This window comes from Medicago truncatula, chromosome 5 (assembly GCF_003473485.1).
Source record: "Medicago truncatula cultivar Jemalong A17 chromosome 5, MtrunA17r5.0-ANR, whole genome shotgun sequence".
Classification (NCBI taxonomy): Eukaryota; Viridiplantae; Streptophyta; class Magnoliopsida; order Fabales; family Fabaceae; genus Medicago; species Medicago truncatula.
The window spans coordinates 13739068-13763037 of NC_053046.1; the positions used below are offsets into that span (position 1 = coordinate 13739068).

The 23970-nt window shown below is 35.2% G+C and overlaps 2 protein-coding genes and 1 non-coding gene across 8 annotated transcripts; 2 read left to right on the forward strand and 1 right to left on the reverse strand.

The window, feature by feature from the left end:
* Positions 1-1370: 1370 nt before the first annotated feature.
* On the forward strand, positions 1371-8071 carry LOC11405491 (probable inactive poly [ADP-ribose] polymerase SRO1). Its single transcript, XM_003613009.4, has 8 exons — positions 1371-1615; positions 2042-2098; positions 3891-5137; positions 5854-6095; positions 6451-6554; positions 7348-7479; positions 7572-7670; positions 7778-8071. Exons 3-8 carry the CDS (start codon positions 4038-4040, stop codon positions 7820-7822), a joined length of 1722 nt encoding a protein of 573 aa, XP_003613057.1. The 5' UTR covers positions 1371-1615; positions 2042-2098; positions 3891-4037; the 3' UTR covers positions 7823-8071.
* A 1098-nt stretch (positions 8072-9169) lies between these two features.
* On the forward strand, positions 9170-20277 carry LOC11405492 (GPI ethanolamine phosphate transferase 2). 6 transcript variants are annotated; one of them, XM_003613011.4, is made up of 17 exons: positions 9170-9425; positions 9509-9608; positions 12204-12248; positions 12379-12546; positions 12661-12745; positions 12828-12934; positions 13111-13191; positions 14207-14259; positions 14338-14440; positions 14922-15065; positions 15363-15459; positions 16716-16941; positions 17030-17123; positions 17203-18207; positions 19083-19175; positions 19300-19583; positions 19733-20277. In XM_003613011.4, the coding sequence occupies exons 1-17, from the start codon at positions 9292-9294 to the stop codon at positions 19869-19871; spliced, it is 2958 nt and encodes a 985-aa protein (XP_003613059.2). In that variant the 5' UTR covers positions 9170-9291; the 3' UTR covers positions 19872-20277. The 6 variants fall into 6 exon arrangements, with proteins under 6 accessions (XP_003613059.2, XP_039690291.1, XP_024639669.1 ...); XM_039834357.1 differs by lacking the exon at positions 19083-19175; XM_024783901.2 differs by lacking the exon at positions 9170-9425 and having other exon boundaries at positions 12208-12248.
* LOC112422278 (small nucleolar RNA Z221/R21b) lies at positions 10258-10344 on the reverse strand. Its single transcript, XR_003012646.1, has one exon. It is a non-coding gene; the product is annotated as a small nucleolar RNA Z221/R21b (small nucleolar RNA).
* Positions 20278-23970: the final 3693 nt, after the last annotated feature.

A 23970-nucleotide genomic window follows, 5' to 3' on the forward strand; every position in this document is an offset into this window, starting at 1 on the left:
ATAATTAAAATTATTATGTAATGGTTTTGGTTTTTTTAATTTTTGCTTTTAGGTTTTGGTTTTGGTATAATGGAGACAAAAAAAGATTATGTAATAATTACTTTTTAATAATAAAAAACTAATTAAAATTATATAACCAATAAAACACCATAAAATCTACAGTTATTATGAAACATGTATTATTTCATCTACTATAAATACTTCATTTCATTTTTTAATTTATCACACCATTTCAACTTATATTCATAATATTAATTTAGGCATTAATAAAAAAGTAACTATAATAATAATCATAATATATATAAAATAAAAAACTTACGAAATACAATAAATATGAAATAAATACTAGATTTCTACTGATGTCTAATATTAGTGCAATCTTTGCGGGAATGATCAGACATCCTACAAACGCCGCATCTTCTCTCAGTTTCCACATCGTCCATCTCGGTCCTAATGCGAGTAATTGATGGACGACCTTTCTTTGCCCTACGCATGGACTTGTTGGGAACCACCTTCAGTCCTTCATAATCAGGCCAATACGACTGGTGGTGAACCACGTCGAAGTGGATGTTGTATACGGCGTATACACACTCATTCGTGAATTTGTTATCGACAAAAGTCTTGTAGTCGTGAGAAAAGCTAGAACATGCGGCAATGACATGTGAGCATGGTAGGTGTAACGCTCTAAATCGTCCACAGTCACACCATTTATTTTGCAGGTCCACCTTGCAAGGTATTTAAAAAAAAAACCAGCACCAAAACCTAAAACGCAAAAATTTAAAAAACCAAAACCATTACATAATAATTTTAATTATTAAAAAAAAAAAACCAAATAAAAAAAAAACGCAAGTTGTATTAAAAAGGAGAAAAAAAATTAAAAAAAAGAAAAGAAAAGGTAAACCGCAAGTCCCACTTGCGGGGTAGTTTAAAAAATAGAAAAAAAAATATAGGAAAGTACCCCGCAAGTGCAAGTAGCGGGGTACTGATTTTTAAGGGTACCCCGCAACTTCAAGTGGGGTGGTACCAGAAATTCTGAAAAAGTAGAGCATTTTTGCAATTTTTCGAAAAAGTGGGGCATTTTTGTATTTTTTTGCACAAACTAAGGCAGAAAAAAAAAAAATTCGACCTTTTACCTCCAAGCAGCATTGCTCCGTCAGGCTTTCGCCCATTATCGGTTTATTACATATTTAATTAAAAAAAAGAAGACATTTCTAGAAGATGAGGACGAATCATTTCAAAAAACAGAAAAAAAATTAAAAAGGAAAAACGCCAAAAATATCAAGCACCATCCAATAAAATAACGCCGTGACTCAACCTACCCACTTGGCGCGTGAGAATATGAAACCAATCTGAGAATCTTCATCAATAGGTTACTTGGAAAAGAGGAAAACAGTGTGAACGAATACGCACGGTATGCTTCAAAACCGCCACCCTTAAAAACCCACCAGACCCAATCTCTCACTCAGGCGCGTCGTTTTTCAGACCTTTTCTCCACCGCCTCGCTTTGATCCTGAGTATCTAGGGTTAGGGTTCATAGCTCCTATTCATAAACCTAACTTCTTGAAATTCTAAATCCGTGAATAAAATTCCGATGGTCAAAATTTGAGACCAAGAGGTAATCGAATTTTTCTTCATGATTTTCAGTTTTGATATCGATAATTAATTAATTGTTCGTTATTATGAGTATGATATTATGATTTTTGAAATTTATGAAATTTTTGTGTATGTTGTTGACTTTATCGGTTTCAGCTTGGAATTTTCTAGATCGGCGTTGATTTCGATTGTTTATGAGTTTTTGTATCAACTTTTTCGGTTTTCGTGAATTTTTTTAAGCTTAATTTATTGCTGGAAGTGGATTATAGAGTTTTTTTTTTTCTTCCTGTATTGATCTGTTGATTAGCTGATTTATTAGGATTTGGCTATTGATACTCAATTATTCAATTAACCCCTAAAAGATGAAAAATGAATCTTTGCCTAAAAAAGTGATTTTTTTTAAGCTTAGCTTTGTCTGATTTGTATTTAATCTTGATTTTGTGATCAGGATTATAGGTGTTTCGGATAAAAGAATGTACAATATGGAGGGTAACTGCAGTGCTTGGTATGCATAATTTTGGTTTACATGCTTTTAGTTCATTGTGGGAGTTCTTAATTTTGGTTGATATATGAATCTCTTGTTGTTTTTAGTTTGGTTGTTATGTTTTACTCTTTGGATTTGAGTACTGATACTAGTTTTTGATTTGTATGCTATACTGCCTTTCTTATGGATTGTGGATACTTCAATGATGTTTGTGGTTTTAGACTTGATAATCTTCAAGACTGTCTTATATGGCTATTGGTTAAACTAAGGGTGGATTTGTTTAAGCTTTTAAAAAAATGATTTTGTTTTAAAATCTGAAGTTATTTTCCGTTTGTTGACTTTCATAAAAGTCACTTTTCTTTATGAAAATGATAAAGTGATATTTATTTATTTATTTATTCTAACTTGTGTTATAGTGAATATGCTAAGATAGTTTATTTATTTATTTATTTTTTTTTTTTGATAAAAGAATATGTTAAGATCTATCTTATTGGACAACTATAATTTGTTATTTTCGTTAGTTTCCTTTTTGCTCTCTCTTTGATCTTATTTTATGTTCATTGTGCACATTTAACACTATTTGATTTTGTCTAATGTTTTAAAATAAGCATGTTATAAGCTTTTTTAAATGTAAGTAAATGTTGCAACAAGTTTTAAATTTATATTGGAATTTTTGGTGTTTGATCATTAATATAACTTCAAACAAATGTGTAATAATATGCGTACAAGATTGTTAGGATATTAATTTGCTTATTCATTTTTGGACTTTTGAGAAGTGAGATACCAATTCTTGTGTTGAAAAATATTGCTGTATTTACATTTTTGGCAAAATTGAATTGTCCCTGTAATTGGATAGTCCATAACTCTTATGTCCATCAGATGTTTAATTTCTAGAAGGGTCAACACAGCATCTTCTAGAATATTTTGTTTTTGCTTTGTCGGATCTGTTTTTACTGTTTTTATTTTAAAATATTAAGTTATGAATAGTAGCATACTAGCATGTGACCTTATCATAAGGTCTATAAACTTTAAAGGCTTTGTTTGGAAGTTAGGAGGGACAAGTAGGGAAAAAGAGTGGAATCCATCAACCTTTTGGCGGTGTTTTTGGAGGGGAGGGGAAGTCTTGTGACTAGTATTTTCTTTGTTTATAAAGAGAGAAATGTTTTGAATGTGTTTTCAAATCCTTCCAAAGTGTATTTTGTGAGATCAGATCACTACTGGGGAGGTTTAGTTCTATGGAGAAAAAATAAACCTCCATGCAAGGTAGGAGATTATCCTCCCTTCCCCTTGCTCATCCCTTTCCCCTCAAATCCCTTCCCTCCATTTCTCCACCAACTCCCAAACAAAGCCCAAAGGTTATACGGGGTGGCTGAGTGTGTTAGTAACCCTGAATAAATTGTTCTAGGGTCTTATTGAACTACATCGTTAAGCTGCTATGTTTCACCTCTTATAGCAGCCGACATGGTGCCTAAAACTTAAGAAAGCATGTGTCTTTCTTCTTACTATATACTCCTATTGATTAATAAGAATAAAGAAATATTGACCAGATGACTAATTAAAGTATTTGATGCTATACTATTAATCTATGGACTAAAATGGATGAGTATTCTTGGACATAATTATATCTCTTATCTTCTTGGAGATGGTGTTTTTTAGAATTTCACCTGGAAGCCGAAGTGCTTTAGACTGATTGTTTTGTCACACATGGAATACTTCTATTGATTAATTTATTATTCATCATGTCAACTTTACAAATCATGTGTATGTGACCCTATTCATTAGTTCCATATTCCCAATTTTTTTAAATATCCAGGGAGTTCCAAATATTCTTGATGTCATGCTCCTCACCCTCACCAGCACAGTTTGTTTGAAACTTCCCAAGGACCAGAATTCTGTTTGGTTGCTGCACTTGAGCTTTTATATTTGAACTTGTTTATAGATATTGATCTAGTAGATAAACATGGAAGCAAACAGCGGAAAGGCATCGGATAGGGTTGTGCTTAATCTGAAGCGTAAACATGCTTCTCGACATGCTACATGTCCCAACGGAGCTCTGCGACCAGTGTTACCTCAATGGGCATCACTTGTATCTCCAAGAAACAAAGTTGTCAAACAGATGAAATTGAACAGTTACAAGAGCAAACCGACGAAATCAGAGACTCATATTAGACGGTCATGGGTTAGATATTATATGAATTATAAGAAGAGTGGACGCCCTGAACGTTTGATGGTCTATCAAAATGGTGAATGGAAGGACTTTCCTCGGAATGTTGTTGACTTGGTTAGGGAAGATTTTAATGCGAAGAAAGGATCTGTGGAGGTAGAGTTACATGGCCATCATCTTGTGCTGAATTTTTTGCACATGTATCAGATGAATTTGAAATCTGGTTTGCAGCGCCCTATTGCCTGGATTGATGAGACAGGGTGCTGCTATTTCCCTGAGATTTATGATGATTCTGATGAAGGGCCTTATGATCCCTGCAATCAGGATAGTGGAGAAAGTCAGGAATCATTGTTCCAAGATCCTAATGATATTAAATTACATTTAGAAATTGAAATAAATGGAGTCGATGCTTCCAAGTTGGGGGAGTCCACAGGGGAGTCCAATGTTATAGTTAAGCATACTCAAATTGATGCTAAACAAAATGATTTAGAAATTGAAGATAGTAGCAATAACATGGGAAATGGAAATGTTGGTGAAGCTGTTGAGCAAAATAAAAATATAGTTGGTAGTGCAGTTGTATATGTAAGGTTGGATTTGGATACTGTACAGAAGATGTTTCTTAAGGGAACTAGTAGTTTTGGTAGTGCTGACATAGTTGAGATTTACCCCTTCTCAAGTACAATGATGCTATCACGATTGGAGCTGTTTGAGAAGCAAGCTGAAATTACGAAAAATTGTCGTGGGGATGCGAATATTCAATATGCCTGGCTTGCTTCTTCTAAAGGAGAACTATCTACTATGATGAAGTGCGGGCTTGGTCATTGTGGAATATCTACATCTAAATGCACACATGGCTTTGGTGTTCATCTTGCAGCTGCTACCTTTCCTTTTGCCAGGTTTAATTTCTAATCATCAAATTTAAACAATAAAATCTTTTAAGTGCTAGTAATATTGTTGAAGCAAATATGAATAGAAATTCAATATTCAATAGTTTTTTCCTTTGGTTTTTTACACTAAGTATTTATTTAAGGATGGAGTTCTACCAACATATCTCTGCATGGTATTTTTTATTTTTTTTACCACTTCAATTACTGTCAATTGTCAATATATTTTTTCCTTGAAAATGTTCTATAATACTAAAAATTTGATATTTTTAATGCATTATGAATGTTCTATATTACTGTCAATTGTCAATATATTCTCTTTAAAAAAAAATACCTTTTTACCCATATTTATTGTTGAAGCAAATATGGATAGAAATTCAATAGTTTTTTCCTTTGGTTTTTACACAAGTATTTATTTAAGGATGGAGTTCTACTAATACATCTCTGCATGGTATTATTTTTTTTACCACTTCTATTACTGTCAATTGTCAATATATTTTTTCCTTGAAAATGTTCTATGCTAAAAATTTGATATTTTTAATGCATTATGAATGTTCTATATTACTGTCAATATATTCTCTTTAAAAAAAAGAACCTTTTTCCCCATATTTTTATACATCAATGTCTTCTTTACATTCTACTTTAGTTCTTCATTTTATCAGTTATGTACTTTTTTTATTATTCTGTTGTAATGGAAAGAAAGGGATTCAAGTTTGGCTTATTTACAGTGCTAGTCATTGTGATATTGACGAAAATGGGGTTCGACACTTGGTCTTTTGCCGTGTAATAATGGGGAATATGGAGCTTCTCCGTCCTGGCACTAGACAGTTTCGTCCCAGTAGTAGTGACTATGATAGTGGGGTGGATGACATCCACAATCCAAGATACTATATAGTATGGAATATGAATACGAACACCCACATCTGTCCAGAATATGTTGTTAGTTTCAAGGTCTCTTCTGCTACTGAAGGTGAAATATTGTTCCTTTATTTCTTTAATGTCTTCTATTTTTTTACGTTTTCCTAACAAAAAATAAGATCCTTTCCATTTTCGTTTTATAATATTGATATATGGTACTTGATGAGTTAATCAGAGGCTAACTTCTTGATATATGATTCGGTTCATTCCATTTGGATGGAGGGTTTCATCCCTAGCTTGTTGATTTCTCCTTCTGGTTGGGCACTTGAGCTCCTTCATATTTGACAGATCACTTCATGTCTGGTCAATGACGTAGTCATCTGTTTGCCCTGCTAAGCTGTACAAGTGCCCTTCCTTTTGGAAACTTGTTTCTTTCTTGATCACTGATATATAATGCATTTTTACAGGCCTTCTTTTAGGAAGTAAGACTAAGAATAATATTTTTGGGGTTAACTCAGCTAGCCGAAGTCCTAAAATCTTGTCACGTTCAGAATCTTCTACAGTAGACACTGTAAGTTCTTCAGTATTTTGAGCATAACCTCCGATGCCAAATTTCCTTTGTAAAAAGCAATGCATTTATTATATTTAACTGCCACTTTCCTTTTTTCATATATATTAATTTTTTACTTTGTTAAAACTTACTATTATCCTTGATATTAAGATGGCCAATGTGTTTCATCTTTGATATAAGTAGCAAATCTTCAGAAGGATAAATTCCAGCATATAGAAGAATTGATAACTTAATGAAAGGTGAAAGCATGTTGCTTGCTACAATGCTAAGAAAAGTTGACGCAGAAGATAGTAATTGAGCTCAGTTAAGTTCTAGATATGCAGGCATAATTTAGGGTTTTGGAGGAAATAAATTATTTAGATGAGACAGGAGATTGATTTAAATTCCGAGTGACTGAATTGATAAAAGGAATGGTGGTGATAATGATGTGATAGCTATGTATCACATGACATACTCTAGTTAGTCTTATCTGAAATCATATTATACGTACTGCATAAAATAAAAATTTATGATTGATACAAGTTTATTTTAAAAAAATTCTGAGAAGGCTTTCTTATAGATTTCTGACTCATCATGGTTTTGAAGATTCACTTTATAGTTTATACTATCTAAGCAATCTAGGTTTCAGTCAGATAAAAAAGTATCAGTTCACAGTGGAATGTGTGTGTGTGTTAGAACACCTTTATGTTCTTTTAGATTTTGAATTTGCTTTTGGTTTGAAATCTTATATTGTTAATCCTTGTTGTGAATAAAAAAAATGTCGAATCAATTTTTGAATTGTGGGATACCTCAGGGAATAGCATCTGGTTCGCGTAGAGGTCCAACATCCCCTTCAATGCCTTTTCCTGTGCTTATTGATGCTCTCAAAAACAAGGTTTCTGCTAAGGATATGGAAGTTATCAATATGCATTATCTGCAATTCAGGGTATGTAGTGTAAAACTAGCTTTGCTGGAGGTCCGTCTCTGTCTTAATTGATATATCTAATTAAATTGTCGTTGTTTTCTGGTAATCACCAGGCAAAAAGGATGACTCGTGATGATTTTGCTAAGAAGTTGAGGTTGATTGTGCGAGATGATGCTCTCTTGAGAGCTACAATAGTTGGCCTTCAAAGCAAGGTACTTTTCTCAAGGCTTTAATTATTTTTGCATGGGACTCCAGTGAATGGTTTATCTGCTACATGGTTATGCCTATACCTCCTAATTGTTTAAACGGCTTCTTGCAGATGCCCCCCCAACCATCTCGCGTGATCAAAACAGAACCTTATTAAGTATTGGGAGATGACCTTTTCCGTCTTAGCGTGGAACACTGAACGAGAGATGAACATGTGAATATTGTTGGCTCTTGGGATTACTGTCTGCTTTAAAATGTTATTTTGTTGTTATGAACTTCATTTGAATTGTTTTATTTTTATTTTTATCAAATCTGTGATGAGCTGTCCAGCACAATGGTTCAAACATTAAAATTAGGCGTTTATGATAAAGCTGTTTGGATATTCCATATTGTTTTTGGTACTTGAGTTTGAGCTGTCACTTTGCGCCGTAGATTGTTGGATAGAAAATCTTACGAGTGTTTGATGCATTTTACAAAATTGTTTCTCAATTGTTTGCTATTTCGATAGCTGCAGTTTTTCGTTTAATCGGGTAAGAATTGTTATACACATATAAATTATAAATCATGTCTCTTAATATTTTTTCTCAACGTTGGAAATGTCGTATGCAATAATAAAACTAGGCCTATGCCCCATAGAAACTGTCTACCTTAATGTCTATAATCTTACACTACGCAACATTAAAAATATTAATACAAAAATATAAATCACTCCGTGAGAGGTGCCTATGATTTGTTATCCGACGATAATGTTTCTCAGATGGGCATACCTTTTGAGTTGGTGTGGCATCATCAAAAGCTAACCTTTGAATGTCTCAGTTTTTGCTTGGAGGCTTATTCAGGATCGACTACCATCGAAAGCTAACCTGGCTATTCGTGATGTTATTCCTGCAGATGATATCTTTTATGTTTCAGGGTGTGGTCACGTGAAGACGGCCGAACACTTATTTTTATCGTGTTCTACGTTTGCATCTTTGTGGCAACAGGTGCGCAGTTGGATTGGTTTTCTTGGGGTGGACTCTAATATTATTGCAGATCATTTGGTGCAGTTTACTCACCAGGTGTTGGTAAAGCTAAAAGTTCATTCATGCGGCTTATTTGGCTTTTGTGTTCTTGGGTTATATGGAATGAACCTAACAACCGTTTGTTCAATAATACTGTTACTACTGCTCCTCGCTTGTTAGATAAGGTCAAATTGTTATCTTTGCGGTGGCTGAAAGCTAAAAAGAGGCAATGTTTGTTTATGGTACGCAGAGGTGGTGGTCGAGCTCGTTAGATTGTCTGAGCATCTGTTTTAGTATATTTCTGACATCTTGTAACTTTTTAGTAGTCTCCTAGACACACCTTGTGCTTGGGAACTACTGATTGTTGTTGTGGTTATATAATTTCATTTTGATTTCTTAAAAAAAAAAAATATTGTTTTTATCATTTGAGTCATAATTTTTGTCAAAAATCCCTAAAAAAAAAACTTTTGTTATGAAATGAAAAAATGACATTCACATGGAATTAATTTCATTTTCCGCCATATTATCACGGCATCTTCCTATTCTCACGGCAGCTTCTTACACTCTCTGCTGAGGGTATTTGGATCCATCCAATCCAATAAGCACAAGCAAAAAAACCGTTACAATGTCTTCTTCTTGTTCGATTTCATGCACAAAGCTAACACTATTCACCATAACAGCAATCACCATCCAATTCATCGGTCTCTACCTTTTCGTCTTCGCTTTCTTCCCTGTCAAACCACTTCTCTCCGGTTACAGGTAAGTAATAACACTTCAACTTCAAATTTCTCTTATCAATTATCTCTCACATGCTTATTCTTCGATTCTCTTTTCATTTTTAGTGGCTCTGAGAGTTTCCAACGCCCAAATTGCAATGGAGATGGCCATGCGAATCGGAATGAAACGTCTCTGCCTCCAGATCGGCTTCGGTTTTTGTATCAGGTTGTGATACTGAATTACGAATTGCGTTGGTTTTTCTGATTCATGATTTTTATTTTTATTTTTTTAGACATATAGTTAATGATATTCATATAATTACGCTTAGTTCGATAATAGATCACAGTCTAAGATGACTTTTGTTGCTCTATTTTACTTGAGAATTGCTGTTCCCACATTTGCTTTGGCTGTGCCACACGAGTACTTTACAAAAATGCCCTTCGGCAGTAAACTGCCGAAGTTTTTAGTAAACCGGCGGCAGTTAACTGCCGAGGAAAACCTCGGTAGTTAACTGCCGAGGAATGAAAAAAAGGAATGAAAAATAACGTGTTCTTCTTCTTCCACTTCAATAGCTTTTTTTTTGTTTTCTTTCTTTCACAACCACAAACTTCACTTTTCTTCTTCTTCCAAATCAAACACTGCTACATTTTGCAAGAGGTAACAGAAGAAGAGCAACAAAATCCACATCCAAACACAAATTAAAGATTGTAAATTCTATAGATTCATTGAAACAAATAAATTGGAAAATGAATTGAAGAAAACTGTTCAGAAAATTGACACAAGTTAATTGCTGATGGGAGAACCATCAGAAAAATGAAGGAAATAAAAGGGTGTGGCGTTGAGTCAAAAGAACTATGATAATTGAAGGAATAAAAGGCTCTGAAAAATAATGGGTATAAGAAAGTTATCAGCACAGGAAATCAAAGTGGTGCATGACTATCTCTATGATTCATCATAGCCTATGAAATTAATAGCTTTATACTATGTTATAATTGAGAAGGAATAATTAAGATTGCAAAAAGAAAAAGCATAGAGAAGAAACTAGAGATTGAGATATTTGTGAAGAAGACAATGAAGAAAGAAGGGTGTGGCGTTTACAACTCCTCGGTACTTAAGTGCCGATGGAGATGGGTGAAACTGAATTTCGGCAGTTAACTGCCGAGGTTTTCCTCGGTAGTTAACTGCAGCCGGTTTCTTCAGAATTCGGCAGTTAACTGCCGAGGGGTATTTGGGTAATTTACTCGTGTTTCTCAGCCAAACAACATGTGTCAACAGCAATTCTCCTTTTACTTAGCTCTGTTTGGTAAATTAATAATAGAGAATAGCTGATAAGCTAGCTTATAGCTTACGAGCATATAGCGAATAACCAATAAACTTGCTTGTAGGCTATAGCTGACAGCGGATGAGCATATAGCAAATTGCTGATAAACTAGTTTATAGCGGATAGCGGAAAAGCTAGCTGAGTGTTTAGTAAAATTAGCAGTTGAACTAGCTTATAATTATGAATGACATCAGATGATATACTTTATTAATGTTTAATTTGTTTCAACTAAGATTGTAGGGGTAATATTGCGATAAAAAATGATAAGCTATAAGTTTTAAGCTATAAGCTACTTGAATTAGCTAATCAAAAACCACTATAAGCTATAAGCTTGTGAGAAAGTGACAGTTACAAACGGGTTTTTTTTAGTCAAATGAGCTTATAAGAGATAAACTGTAAGCTCAAAAACATGTCATACCAAACATACCCATAGGCATCAATAATAATTTGAAAAAATAGAACTGATTATTTTTTTTTTTAAATTGGGGGAAGGAGGAAATTTTCATTAATTAAAGTGACATCAATACCATTATACAACCATCCCCGATGAGATTTGAACTCTGTACCTTGAGGTTTACAACACTAAGCTCTTACCAGCTACCACTGAGCTATCACTTCAAATATATGTAATCACATGTGTCGGTAACTGACACTGAGAAATGTTGGACAGTACACATGTTTAATTTGAAGTGCCAGTGCTACATAGGTTTTGCTGCATTTGTGAATGTTGGTAGGTTCATATGTTATGCTGTAATTTTTGAATATGGAAAGAATTCTTAGGATCTAGTAGCGAGTTTGGAGGGAAGGTGAGGAGAAGGCTTTGGAAGGAGAGGAGTAGAGAGGAAAAAGAGAAATCTTCCATCTTCTTTGAGATAGTGGTTTTGTAGAGAATGATAAATGAATATTTATGATTAATATTTTTAATTTTTGAGAGTATTATAACAACACGGATTTGATTTGAAGAAGTTATCTAAACCCTCCAAAATCTTCGTACAATACCATTTTTGAGTTCCCCCATTTTGAGGGGATTTTGTATTTCGAAGAAAAATAAAACCCCCCAATCCGTTCATCTCTTCCGCTTCTTCATTCCTTTTACCCAAAGCCCTCTCCCCCCTCCAAATTCGAAAACAGAGCCTTATGATGTGTTTGGACGGAGGGTTGAGGAGAGGAGAGCTTACTTTTCTTTTTTAAATTATGGACACTATAAAATGTATTTTGAAAAGTTGAAATAATAACATGATAGACAATCATATAATACTTCAATTTATTTATAAGAAAAAAACTTCAATCACACTTAATTTAGAAAAACATTTTATATTGTCCGTAATTAAAAATAAAATAAAAGTAAGCCCGCCTCCCGTTCTAAATTTTCAATCGAAACATACCCTTTGAGACTTTGATTTGCTCATAATGAATGCTGATTAGTTGATTTAATCTGATTCTCGTTTCTGCTTCTAGTTTTGTTGTTACTGAAATGTTTGGAAAAATGTTCTGTGTAGGAAGTATCAAAGATGCCTCCTTCATATGATCGACTCATCTTAATGGTATACACAACTGCCATAACTTCATATTTTCTGTGGTCTTTGATTTTATCATTTTATTGTTTTTGGTTGTTTATGGTCTGTGGCCATCATTGAAAATATTAATTTGTCTCACACAAGCAATTAACTATAGGTCATTGATGGTCTTCCAGCAGAATTTGTGCTTGGCAAGAATGGTAAGCCACCAAACAAGGGTTTTATGGAAGCTATGCCATACACCCAGTCATTGCTAGCAAATGGCATGGGTGTTGGATATCATGCAATAGCTGCAGCGCCAACAGTTACCATGCCTCGTTTGAAAGTTAGTGTCAATTTCAGTTTCAAATGTGGAAGTGTGAAGAGAACATATGATCTGAGTTTCCTTTTTTTCTTTTTCTTTTTCAACTTCTTATTTTATCTTGCGTTTTTCCTTCAGGCCATGGTTTCTGGAGCAATTGGGGGTTTCTTGGATGTGGCTTCCAACTTTAACTCCCAGGCTTATTCAGATGACAATCTTATTGGTTAGTTAAGCATGTTGATAAAATTAAACATATCATTTGAATTTTCTTGGACTAGTATCGATGCCCTCATTACTTGCTGCAGCACAATTCTTTAAGATTGGATGGAAAATGGTTATGCATGGTGATGATACGTGGCTGAAGTTATTTCCTGGTTTCTTTGCACGTCACGATGGAGTTAGCAGTTTCTTTGTAAGTCTTTGATGTACATGTCCTCGTGCCCCTATATAGGCCAGAGTATTCATTTAGTTATCAGTAATCGCTTAAATTTGTTGTACATATAATTTTTCTTAAATAAAGAGTTGTATTATATATATAATGTCTGCTTGTAATTTACATTGTTTTTCTGAATCTAATTGTCACTATAGGTTAAAGATACTGTACAAGTAGATCACAATGTGTCTCGACATCTTGGTGATGAACTTAGCAGGGATGACTGGAATTTTCTCGTAAGTAATTGCACAGGCACTTCATAATTTTGTTCCTACCTAATGTTACTTGAATTCCCATTTTGTAATGATTTTTCTCTATTCCGACTTTTACACCGTTGCTTTTCTGGTTTAAAATATGCCATTTGCTTTATGCCTTTGTTTTTAACTTTTTCTTCTGTGGAACCTGTTGGTTTTACCTTTTTCCTCCCTCGTATATTCATGTTCTTTTTCCAGCCAAAAAGGTTGAAGTTTTTCTACTAATGTCACAGTACCATTGAACATTGTTGCCATTTATTCTGTGATATATTTCTGCGTTTTGGATATAAGAATAACTGTCTAGGGTGTACGCATTTTAAAATTTATTTATATTCCCTGCTTTTTGTTTTTAAGAATACTATTTCTATACATATAGATTTCATGAATGAGCTTTCAATATGAATTAGTTGAAATATGTTGGTAGTTTTTGAAGATTAAAGAATACAGTTAGTGGGTTATGCTGCTGTTTGGAACTTAAGCAATTCAACTGCATGAAAACATTTTTCCTTCATTTCCTTCAGTCCTAACTATATATCACTATACTTTTTTTATGGATGCACATAAGGAAGATGGTTTGGGTCAATCATACCAAACAAACGGTATTGGTTTTTATCTTCTATAAAAGTTAGTTTGGTTCTACTTTTTTGATTACACCAAATAGGAAAATATAACATTTTTTTTTGTTTTACTTTTTAATATTTACTCCAAACTCTAATCAATTTGTTTATGGTTAGATAGTACACTATTTTTTGTATCTCTTATCAATAGAGTTCTTTCAACTCATGACTTCTGTGAAGATATTAATCTAATTTAGCACTAAATTGTTGGTTTTCACATTTCAGTGAAATTAAGATTTAAGATTAAGATCCCATCTGTTACATAGTTTAACTATACTATACATGTCAAATGTGGAGTTTTTCGGTCTACTTCAGAATTGCATGATGCTTTTCAATGAAAATTTTATTTCAACTGTACACATTTGACTGAGTTTTTTTAGATACTTCATTATTTAGGCTTGGATCATGTTGGTCATATTGGTGGACGCAACAGGTATCATCTCGAACTCTCTGCGCTATACATGTAATTTCATTCTGTTTTTAAGCTTCACTGGCACATTTCCTGTTTCAGTGCACTAATGGCTTCAAAACTTTCCGAAATGGATGAAGTAGTGAAGACGATTCATACAAATATCTTGCAAAATCTTGAAAATGATCAAGGGAAGACACTTCTGGTTTGTGACTATCTTTTTGTTGCTTTTTTGAATTGTGCACTACAGAATTCACGTGACTTATTTATCGAGGTGTGTAGAGTGTAGACATTATCTTGCAATGTATACAACTTGTAGAGATTTCATTTAAGATGTATTTGCATGTGTGAGCCTGAACACATGCTTGGATAAGAAAACAAAACACATGTTGGAGTTCTACTTAAATGTTTGCCTTTTAATTTTTAAGTTACTGGTGAATGGCACTTGGCTTTTTCATGTATCCATGGTATATATTATGGCTTTTCAAATCACAACTTTAGTTTATGAGCATACATGCAGTAATAAAATTTTCAATTGTGATCATATACCTTTGGTGTTATGTACTTTGTAGTGAAATTTAAGTCTTTTAATTTTCTTTATGAGTGTTTACAATTAATTATTGTAAAGACAAAGTCCATTTAAAAAGTCAGAGTTTTAAATAGTATCTTCTGTAATTTCTATACAGGTTGTAGTCAGTGACCATGGAATGACGGAAAATGGTAATCATGGAGGTTCATCTTACGAGGAAACAGACTCTCTAGCTCTATTCATTGGACCAAAAAACCATGCTTCTGACCACGCGTTATCCAATCATGACACGATTTTTCAGGTAATGGAACTATACTTCGTGCTTGTATCACAAGAACTATTCATATCATCTTTTGAACCTGAATGTATTGCCAAAACAGTTAGCAAACCATCAGAGAATCTTCTTGCATAGAGTGTATTAGTCGGTTTTTGTTTGTATGCTTCCTAATGTGGAGTACCTTTTATGTTTTAAATGACTTTGTAACTGTTCTTAGTTTTCTTGTTTGTCAATCTTGAACTTAAAATGAACTACCCATTTAACTAAATATCCTGGGGAATAGGTGGTTAACTATATATGCTACATTGTATTGTACAACAGGTTGACATTGCGCCAACATTAGCTTTACTTTTTGGCGTGCCTATTCCCAAAAACAATATTGGTGTTTTGATCTCTCAAATGGTTGACCCTCTGGCAGGTTAGTTCTCTTTCCCTCTCAGTCTATTTATCAAACAAACTAAACTTAAGGTGATATGGTATTTCCCCCCATCTGTTTCTGATGTTATATGAAGCACATACACAAGCACCAGACAGACACCAGACACCGCGCATACACAAATATATCAACACCATTTATGTTGAAAATATATGACTCCAACACGGATATATATAGTATAACATAATTACAAAATAGCATCATCTATAGAAGATGTTGGAAATTCCGCCTTAATTGCGGTCCGCCCCTAGTCGCCTAAATTGCGACCTTCGGTTAGCCTTAATTGCAGCCTCCAACACCTTCATTGTGTTGGCTTTGAGGGGTGGATTTAGTCCCACATCAGATAGATAGTACTCTTGAGAAGAGTTTATAAAGAGGAGGCGCTCCTCACCTTACAAGCCGGTTTTGTAAGGATGAGTTAGGCCCCAAATTTCAACATGGTATCAGAGCCTATCCTAGATCTATCGTTGGGCTTCCTGCATCGTCCACGCTTCAGGCCCATTGGGCCGGGCTGAAGCGTGAGGGGGTGTGTTGGAAATTCCACCTTAATTGTGGTCCGCCCCTAGTCGCCTAAATTGCGACCTTCGGTTAGCCTTAATTGCAGCCTCCAACACCTTCATTGTGTTGGCTTTGAGGGGGTGGATTTAGTCCCACATCTGATAGATAGTACTCTTGAGAAGAGTTTATAAAGAGGAGGCACTTCTCACCTTACAAAACGGTTTTGTAAGGATGAGTTAGGCCCTAAATTTCAACAGAAGATTTAAATTGAGAGTCAAAATGGCCGCCAAATTCTCACCAAGACATAATGAAGATGATGACCATGACAGATCAAATAAGAGGCCAGAAAAAGGGAAACCCAAAAGGAGAAATTGGGAAAGATGAAGATTGGAGAATGTGTGTTTGCAGGAAGACGTGGGAACAGTTCAAATGTCTAATTAAAAAACTATTATATTACTTTCGCACACTTTTTGCACAAAAACATAGATGTGTTCGTTCTGACTGTAGTTGTATTCAAGTAGTGTCGAAGGCAAAACAAAATATATTATTTGGGCCACTTGTCTGAGGTGTTTGACACGTGTCGTTTGGGTGTCGATGTCCGGTGCGTGTAGGACACACTGATATGCACCTAAACCCACAAATGTTGGTGCTTCATAGCTAATGTTTCTTTGTGCAATGTTATATGCCATAGCAGAAAAATTATGTAACTGTATCTTTTTTTTCCTTATTGGGGGAGCTAGATGAACAAAAGTTGAGGGCACTGCAGTTGAACTCATGGCAGTTATTCAGATTACTTCAAGCGCAATTGCCTGAATTGTCTTGTACAAATTTTCCGTGTGATTCTTTCATTACTAATAGTGGACCCACAATTAGTGAATGCAAAGGTAACAAGGAGAAGTTGTTTTGTTGCTTGTATTTAAATGCTACCACTCTTCACGATGCCTGGAGGGATGAAGTAGGCACCAAGTATGCGACAATTCTGTTGTTTCATGTTTTTAATAAATTTTACAAGAAATATTTGCCAACATTTTTTCACTTGTCATTTATTTTTTAGGTCTAATAATGCAGAAGGCTACAACACCACTGTTGCAGCATATCATGAGTTTCTAAGCAGAGCGAGTGAGTGGCTATCACACAAAGCAACTGATGTATGTATTTGTCTTCTGTTTAGAGTTTCTCTTGAGATTTATGACTTTCTGTTTTTTTGATTCTTGAGTGTTTGTTCAGAGACCAATCAGTTTACTTGCTTTTGGAGTTGCTGCTTTGATCACATCATGTTTGATACTACTGAAGCTTCTATTTGTTATCCACAAAGAAGTTCCTGCTCAGGAGATTCAAGGTGTTGAGAATTATATGAGGCCATGGAAGTTGGATGAAGTGTTCATTTTGTTTGGCATCCTCATCCTTGTCATTAGTATGGGATCAAGTTCCATGATTGAGGAAGAGCATTACATTTGGCATTTTCTAACATCCACAATTAACTTGTTATTTTTTCGGAAAGCAATACAGTCATTTAACCTTAACAAAGCAGTTGATGATCTGATTTCAGTAGCGAAAGAAAACTGCACATCAGGATACCAAATTAGTTTGTTATTCCTGATTCTTTTTTGTGGAAGAATTTTAAAAGGCTGGCATCAAGGTGGTGTGAATTGGACTAACCTTCCGGACATTTCTACCTGGTTTGAGCAGGCTGGTAGTCAATATATAAACTGGATTAAGATAGCATCATGTGTGATGATCATCATGCTGGGTATATTTGCATTATTCCTATTGCAGTCCAAAACAAAAGTTGTAACAGTCATTGGGTTCAGCCTTTTACTGTCTGGTTTGTTGGTACTGCAACATTTTCTGAAACATCAGGACATGTCTGCCTCATACAATAAGGATGCCACCTTATCAATTCAAGTTTTCTATGCCATTATTGGAATCACTACTGTTATAGCTGTATTGGTTTTGCCATGGGTTATGCCTATCAAAACTCGTGAAAAGTGCTCCAAATGGAACCTCTACATGTCTACTTCTGTTCCCACAGAAATCCAGGATACACCAATATTTCTTTTAAAAGATTCCTTATATGTTATGGGGTGCATGTTCATAACATCCTGGTGTCTTCTCCAGCTGTTGCTTCAGCGACCTATTAATGCAATGCCTTTGTTGTTGCTCAATGTTCAAATCTTGGCTTACATGCTTGTTTTTTCTTCTAGTGGGTCACATCATAAGAAGTGGGTTGAGGTAAGTTGTAAGATTCATGAATAAGTATTGGTTTTTATTTTATGTTCGTATGATTCGTATGAAAGGTTAGTGACGTCTCGGAGTAAGGAGTAACAAAGGGAATTAAAAACATATTTTTTCCCATCTAACCCTAATTAAAGGGTTATACCCTGGTGAAGGCCTTTAAAAAGAGACGGATTCCATTCCTTCTATCGGAATGACGGAGTGAAGTCAACAGACTTGAGTTCCTAGCTATTAATCTTATAGTCCTGGGAAAGAGAAAGAAAGGACTTCCCTACTACCCCATCTACGTTCTTGACAGCCTTTCTTCATCTGCGCCTTCAAAGCAAAGAGTGGATTCGAAAACTGGATTATTCTTAAACAGAATCTGGTTGTTACCACCAAGTCTCTTACTCTAGCAAGTTTATGTTTTGGGTTCTAGAGCACACTGCTAACTTTGAGAGTGATTCCACCAGAATCTAACTAGATATGGGTTCTTTAATTTCTCTTTATGGAGTTTTGATTTCTGTGTGTATTTTATAAAATATAATGGTTTAGGGTTCACAGTTAGAATTGTGTTTTTCAAGCATTACTTCTTTTTGCTTCTTGGAATTTTCATTAAATTTCAACTATATATGGAGTATTTCATTAAAAATTTGATTTATAGAGAACGAACTATTCTGACTAATCAACTGTAGTTATGAGCTTCATGCATTTGAAGAGAAAATCATATATAGCTCAAAAACTTAGGAATATGAAGATTTTATTTCCTGAATTGCTTGAGATAAGGTTCCAATACAATCTTGGAAGTAGTTTCTTGTTTAATAATGTGTTAATATTCCAACATCCCAGCTTTCCATTTTTATGTAAAACTAAAACTCCTGTTCATTTGTTAGATTACCGCACTGTACAATCTGGGAATGACAGGCCATTTTGCTCTTGGGAACAGTAATACGCTAGCTACCATTGATGTGGCTGGAGCTTTTATTGTAATGTCTCCTATTTTTCTTTTTCTAATATTTCCCAAATAGCACACTATTTTCTGAACTGCAATTCAGATTTAAATTCTCCATAAATATCTATTTTCTCAGCAATATTACCTTTTGTTGGCAGGGAATTTCAAGTCACTCAACCTTCCTTTCAGGTGTTCTAATGTTCATCATTACATATGCGTCTCCAATGTTATTCTTTTTTTCTTTGGTGATGTACATTTCTATGAAGGTCACAATCTGTCCACTAGTTACTGGAGGTGGAAATTCTGGAGAAATTCTCAAGTCTCTTCTTGGATTTCCTTGCCTAGTACCACTGAGCATAAACTCGATTCTCTTGTCGGCAAACACTATTGTTTTGGTGTTGATGAGAAACCATTTATTTATTTGGAGCGTCTTTTCTCCCAAGTGAGTCTTCCTAGAAGTTGATGAATGATTGAGACAATTATTATTCTTTGCGATTTATTGAAGTAATAAGGATTAATAATTATGATTTTCTGACATTATGTTCATGGATATCATTTAACCTTGTAATACACCGTCAAATTGTTCTGTAGGTACCTTTATGTCTGTGCGGCAACTGCATGCGTCTATATTGGGGTCTTCATTGTCGTCACAACCGTGATTTATACATATATAGTGCTTTTCTGGCTGAGAAAGAGTTTTTCCATAGCTAGCAAGGAGAAGGGTACTTGATCATACATGTTAATATTATTACAGTCAAACAACAATTTTGACTTTTAAGTGCTTGGTTAGTAAGTGAATGTTGTTTTTGATTCTTTTAATTTTCCGGATGCATCACAAAGTGAAAAATATGGAGATGCTTTAGGAGAGAATTTAGAACTGAACGAAACCCTTCTACAAAGAACCTTACTGTTGATGCCAATTTGCAAACTGAACTAGGTTTTTATACACATTTCATGACCTAACCTTTAGACTAAAGTACATTTAAGGGTATATTTGTTTGCCGTTTTTTATGCTTTCAAACAGATGAGAAATCTTGTTTGAAAGCAATGTTCTTGTGTAAACTGTCAAAGAAAATTATAATTGTTTTTTAGCTTTAAAAGCAGAAATCGTAGAACAAAGTTGTGGATATTCTTGTCTTGTTTTGTATTCTGTTCTCAATAACAAATGCAATGCATCTTCTCCAACCCTCTATCAACTTCACTGTCACGTTCACCTAGAGAACCACTCATGTTCAATCTATGAACCATCAAACCACGTCAATTAAACTACGACATATGGAGTTTTCATTGAGTAAAGGATGAAGGAGAGTGAGGTGTGGGAGATGAAATTAATTAATTTTTTATTTTTTTTGAATTACAAGTTTTCTTAACACAGCAATTTATGAAATATGATGGATTATTTTTTATATAGTGGAATTCAGTCTTAGGATGTGTTTGATATGCAATAAATTGGGTAATAGATAGGAAAAAAAAATTAGTCTTATGGTTGGTTTGAAAATTGACCATGAGACTAGACAAAAAAGGGGTGAGGGATTGGACAAAAATCCATTTTTTTTACCTAAACCATGGTACAAAAAGTTGTTCATGGACAGGATAAACTAGCACAATGACGAAAATCATTACCCAGTGTTATTTTTTCCACCCTATGTATTTCCTCACGCGCCCTATTTTTTTTTTTTCAAAAATACTCCCGGAGCATTCCGGATTATAAAATTTGGAAATGTCCGGATTGTATATTCCGGAATCAACCAATACACAGAACTGAAACAGATTTGCATGTCATTGTGGGTTTTATCATTGTTTTTCAATAAATCATTATATATGTATGTATAAAAGGCAATTAACTTAAATATTATATCAAAAAATGATTATATATATATATATATATATATCATTATACCAAAAAAGAGTTGAATTTATATTATTACACATTTCACCTAATGATATACATTTCAACTAAACCAATGATATATATAATCTATAGCGCCGAAAGATCAACGGAGCTATCATCATTTTCAGCCTTCACACCAGGACCAACAGGACCAACCCTCTCATCAGGATCAAGATGTTCAATAATGTACAATTCTTCATCATCTTCTACCACTGATTTAGCTCATTATAATCTACCATTCGGCTGACATATCTATCAGGCCAGTTGTCTGCATCATCTTGGTGGTGTCGTCTCCATAGATTGCAAGTAGGAGGAATCAGACAACCATCCTTCAAATCCAAAGCCATAAAATGGTTGTCATTCACATATGTCAGACACATCAACGGAGAGATACTTGGCGGCGGCGATGGACCACATAGAGGGAAATAGGTTGCCGATGGCCCTAACCCAGTGGACAACACAACAATCGGTTGGTTGCATTTTTGTGCGATGAGGAAACTCATATCCGGCATGGTCATCCATTTATCCCATGGTACATTCCCAATACCGGCGTAGGATAGAACGCCTAAGATCTCTTTATACCGCCTATCATTATTAATCATCGTCCGATAGCGGGCATTTTCTACACCGATAAGCTCTTTGTAAAGGTTGTACCAGACTAATGTGTGATCATCAACAATCAAGTAACGTAGGAACGCAACTGCTTGGAACCCACAATGGCAATCACCGGGTACATCTGTAACCATTTCACACAACATTGATCAAAGCATTGTCCCGGTCAGTGACAACTACTTTGGAATAGAGATCTTTGGAGTGCAACATCTCACGACACCTCTCAAGCGCCCAATAAACATTGTCTTGCCTCTCAGACATCATATAGGCAAAAGCAGTAGAGAATGTTTTCATGGTAGAGGTGTTACCAATAAACTCAAGCAATGGAAGACGATACTTGTTTGTCTTGTATGTTGAATCCAAGACAAGCACCGTGGAGAACGTGTTAAACAACTTGATAGAATCTGGATGTGCCCAAAAAACATCACTGACAACCTCAGAATCAGGATACTTCCTATAATGATAAATGTAACCATTATCAACCAAAGACTTCAAGAGATGTTGCATGTCATTCCTCGTACCCCTAATGGACCGCCTATACCTATAAGAAGCATTATAAACGTGTTTGATAGTAGTTGAAGTGGTACGGTTCCTCTTCTTTAAGTTGGTAAGCATTTGCCTCGAAGGAACGTTTGAATCCACCATCTCTTCAAGGTGAACACGTTCATTTGGATTTAGACGACCGACGGTTTTATGACCTTTCAACACATCTGTAATGTCATGGTTGCGTTTACCATCACCAACTTTGAGGCTCCATTCACCACCAGTCAACAAGTAACCTCTCAGCCGAAAGAGACACTAATATTTAACCGAACCAGCTATCTCGCGCCGACTCTTTCTCTTGTACTCGGTGTATGAACCACCCCTTTCACATATCGAAGTAACAACTACGCTTCTTCCATTGCCACCATTATCGGATTTACCAATAACAGTGGAAAAACCAAGCTTCCTAGCTTTCTCTCCAACCCACTCCAACAAATCATTCCATGTTGCAAACTTGTGTTTAGTGGTAAAATGTTTTCGCTGGTCGATATAAACAGCAACAACTGGAGGTGGTACAATAGGAGGAATAGGAGGAGGAGCATCCTCTGCTTTCGAACCACCTAGAGAAATTTCAAGTTTTGGTGGTGGTGGTGGGGGATTCTCGGATTTGGCATTACCGAAATCATGCGCATCTTCAAGTAAAAGAAGCGGCAACACATTAGGAGGTTAAATCTCAGGTGGATCAACATTTGGGGCATCAACTGGAACAACCATATCTAAAAACAATGCATGCATAGTCAGAAAATGAACACAGTTTCTGTACTGGTGCAGTCCGGATTACGAACTCCGGAAACCATGAATCCAGTGCGGATTGCATAGTCCGGAAAGGTACAGTACAAATCATATGACGTGATCAAAAGGAAATCGCCTAAAAACGAATGGGGGAAAGGTTTATATACACATTACCTTTGCATTCAGTCGAAAATGATGATGTTAACACCCCCTTGATGGCCAGATTGCTGCTCCAAACCATGTTTTCGCCCTAAATGGTGTGTTTTTGGAGGTGTTGGGGGTGTTTATGATAAAGGTGGTATGCTTCAGCTAGGTTCTGGAGAACTATATATAACCTAGCTGTCCGGATTTTGTTTTCCGGAAAAAAACGACTACTTTTCCCGCTCAGTTTAAATACAGGGTGAGCGGAATTTCTATTCTGGAAAGTAACCATTGTGTCCGGATTATGTTTTTCGGATAGCCTTTCACCCTCACCAAGCCCAAGTATCACAGGCCACATGAATCAGAGTGATTTGCTAACCATTTCGGATTATAGGATCCGATTTGGTCAAAATCACAAGGCACGCGAGAAGGCTATAGGGTGGAAAAAGTAATAGTCTTATTACAAAGTCGAACCCATCTTGCTACTACCAAGCACTCACTCATAATCCCCCTTCCTCTTCTTCTATGATCTCCCACCTTGTTCCTTATGGTAATGCCAAATACAGTTGTAGAAAAAGGTCAAATGCATAAATTCACTATTGATAACCCGCAAACAAAATCCCAGTGTCAAGACACATTGATAAGTTGAGTGAGAGTAAGAGTGTGAGTAATTTTGACTTTTGGGTACACCTTTTTTTTGCCACTCGAACGATAGTGGAGAAGGGGTTTGTAGTGAGAAATGATGGAGTAGAGTGGGTTTGGTATGGAAATAGACGTGCGCCACCCTATATTGAAGAATCCGCGTCTAGGGAGGGAGAGAGTGGCTGCAACAAGGATGCATAATACCTTTATACGATTTTAAAATTATTCTTTAATAAAAATAATGAATATTAGAGTTAAGGTTTATCAA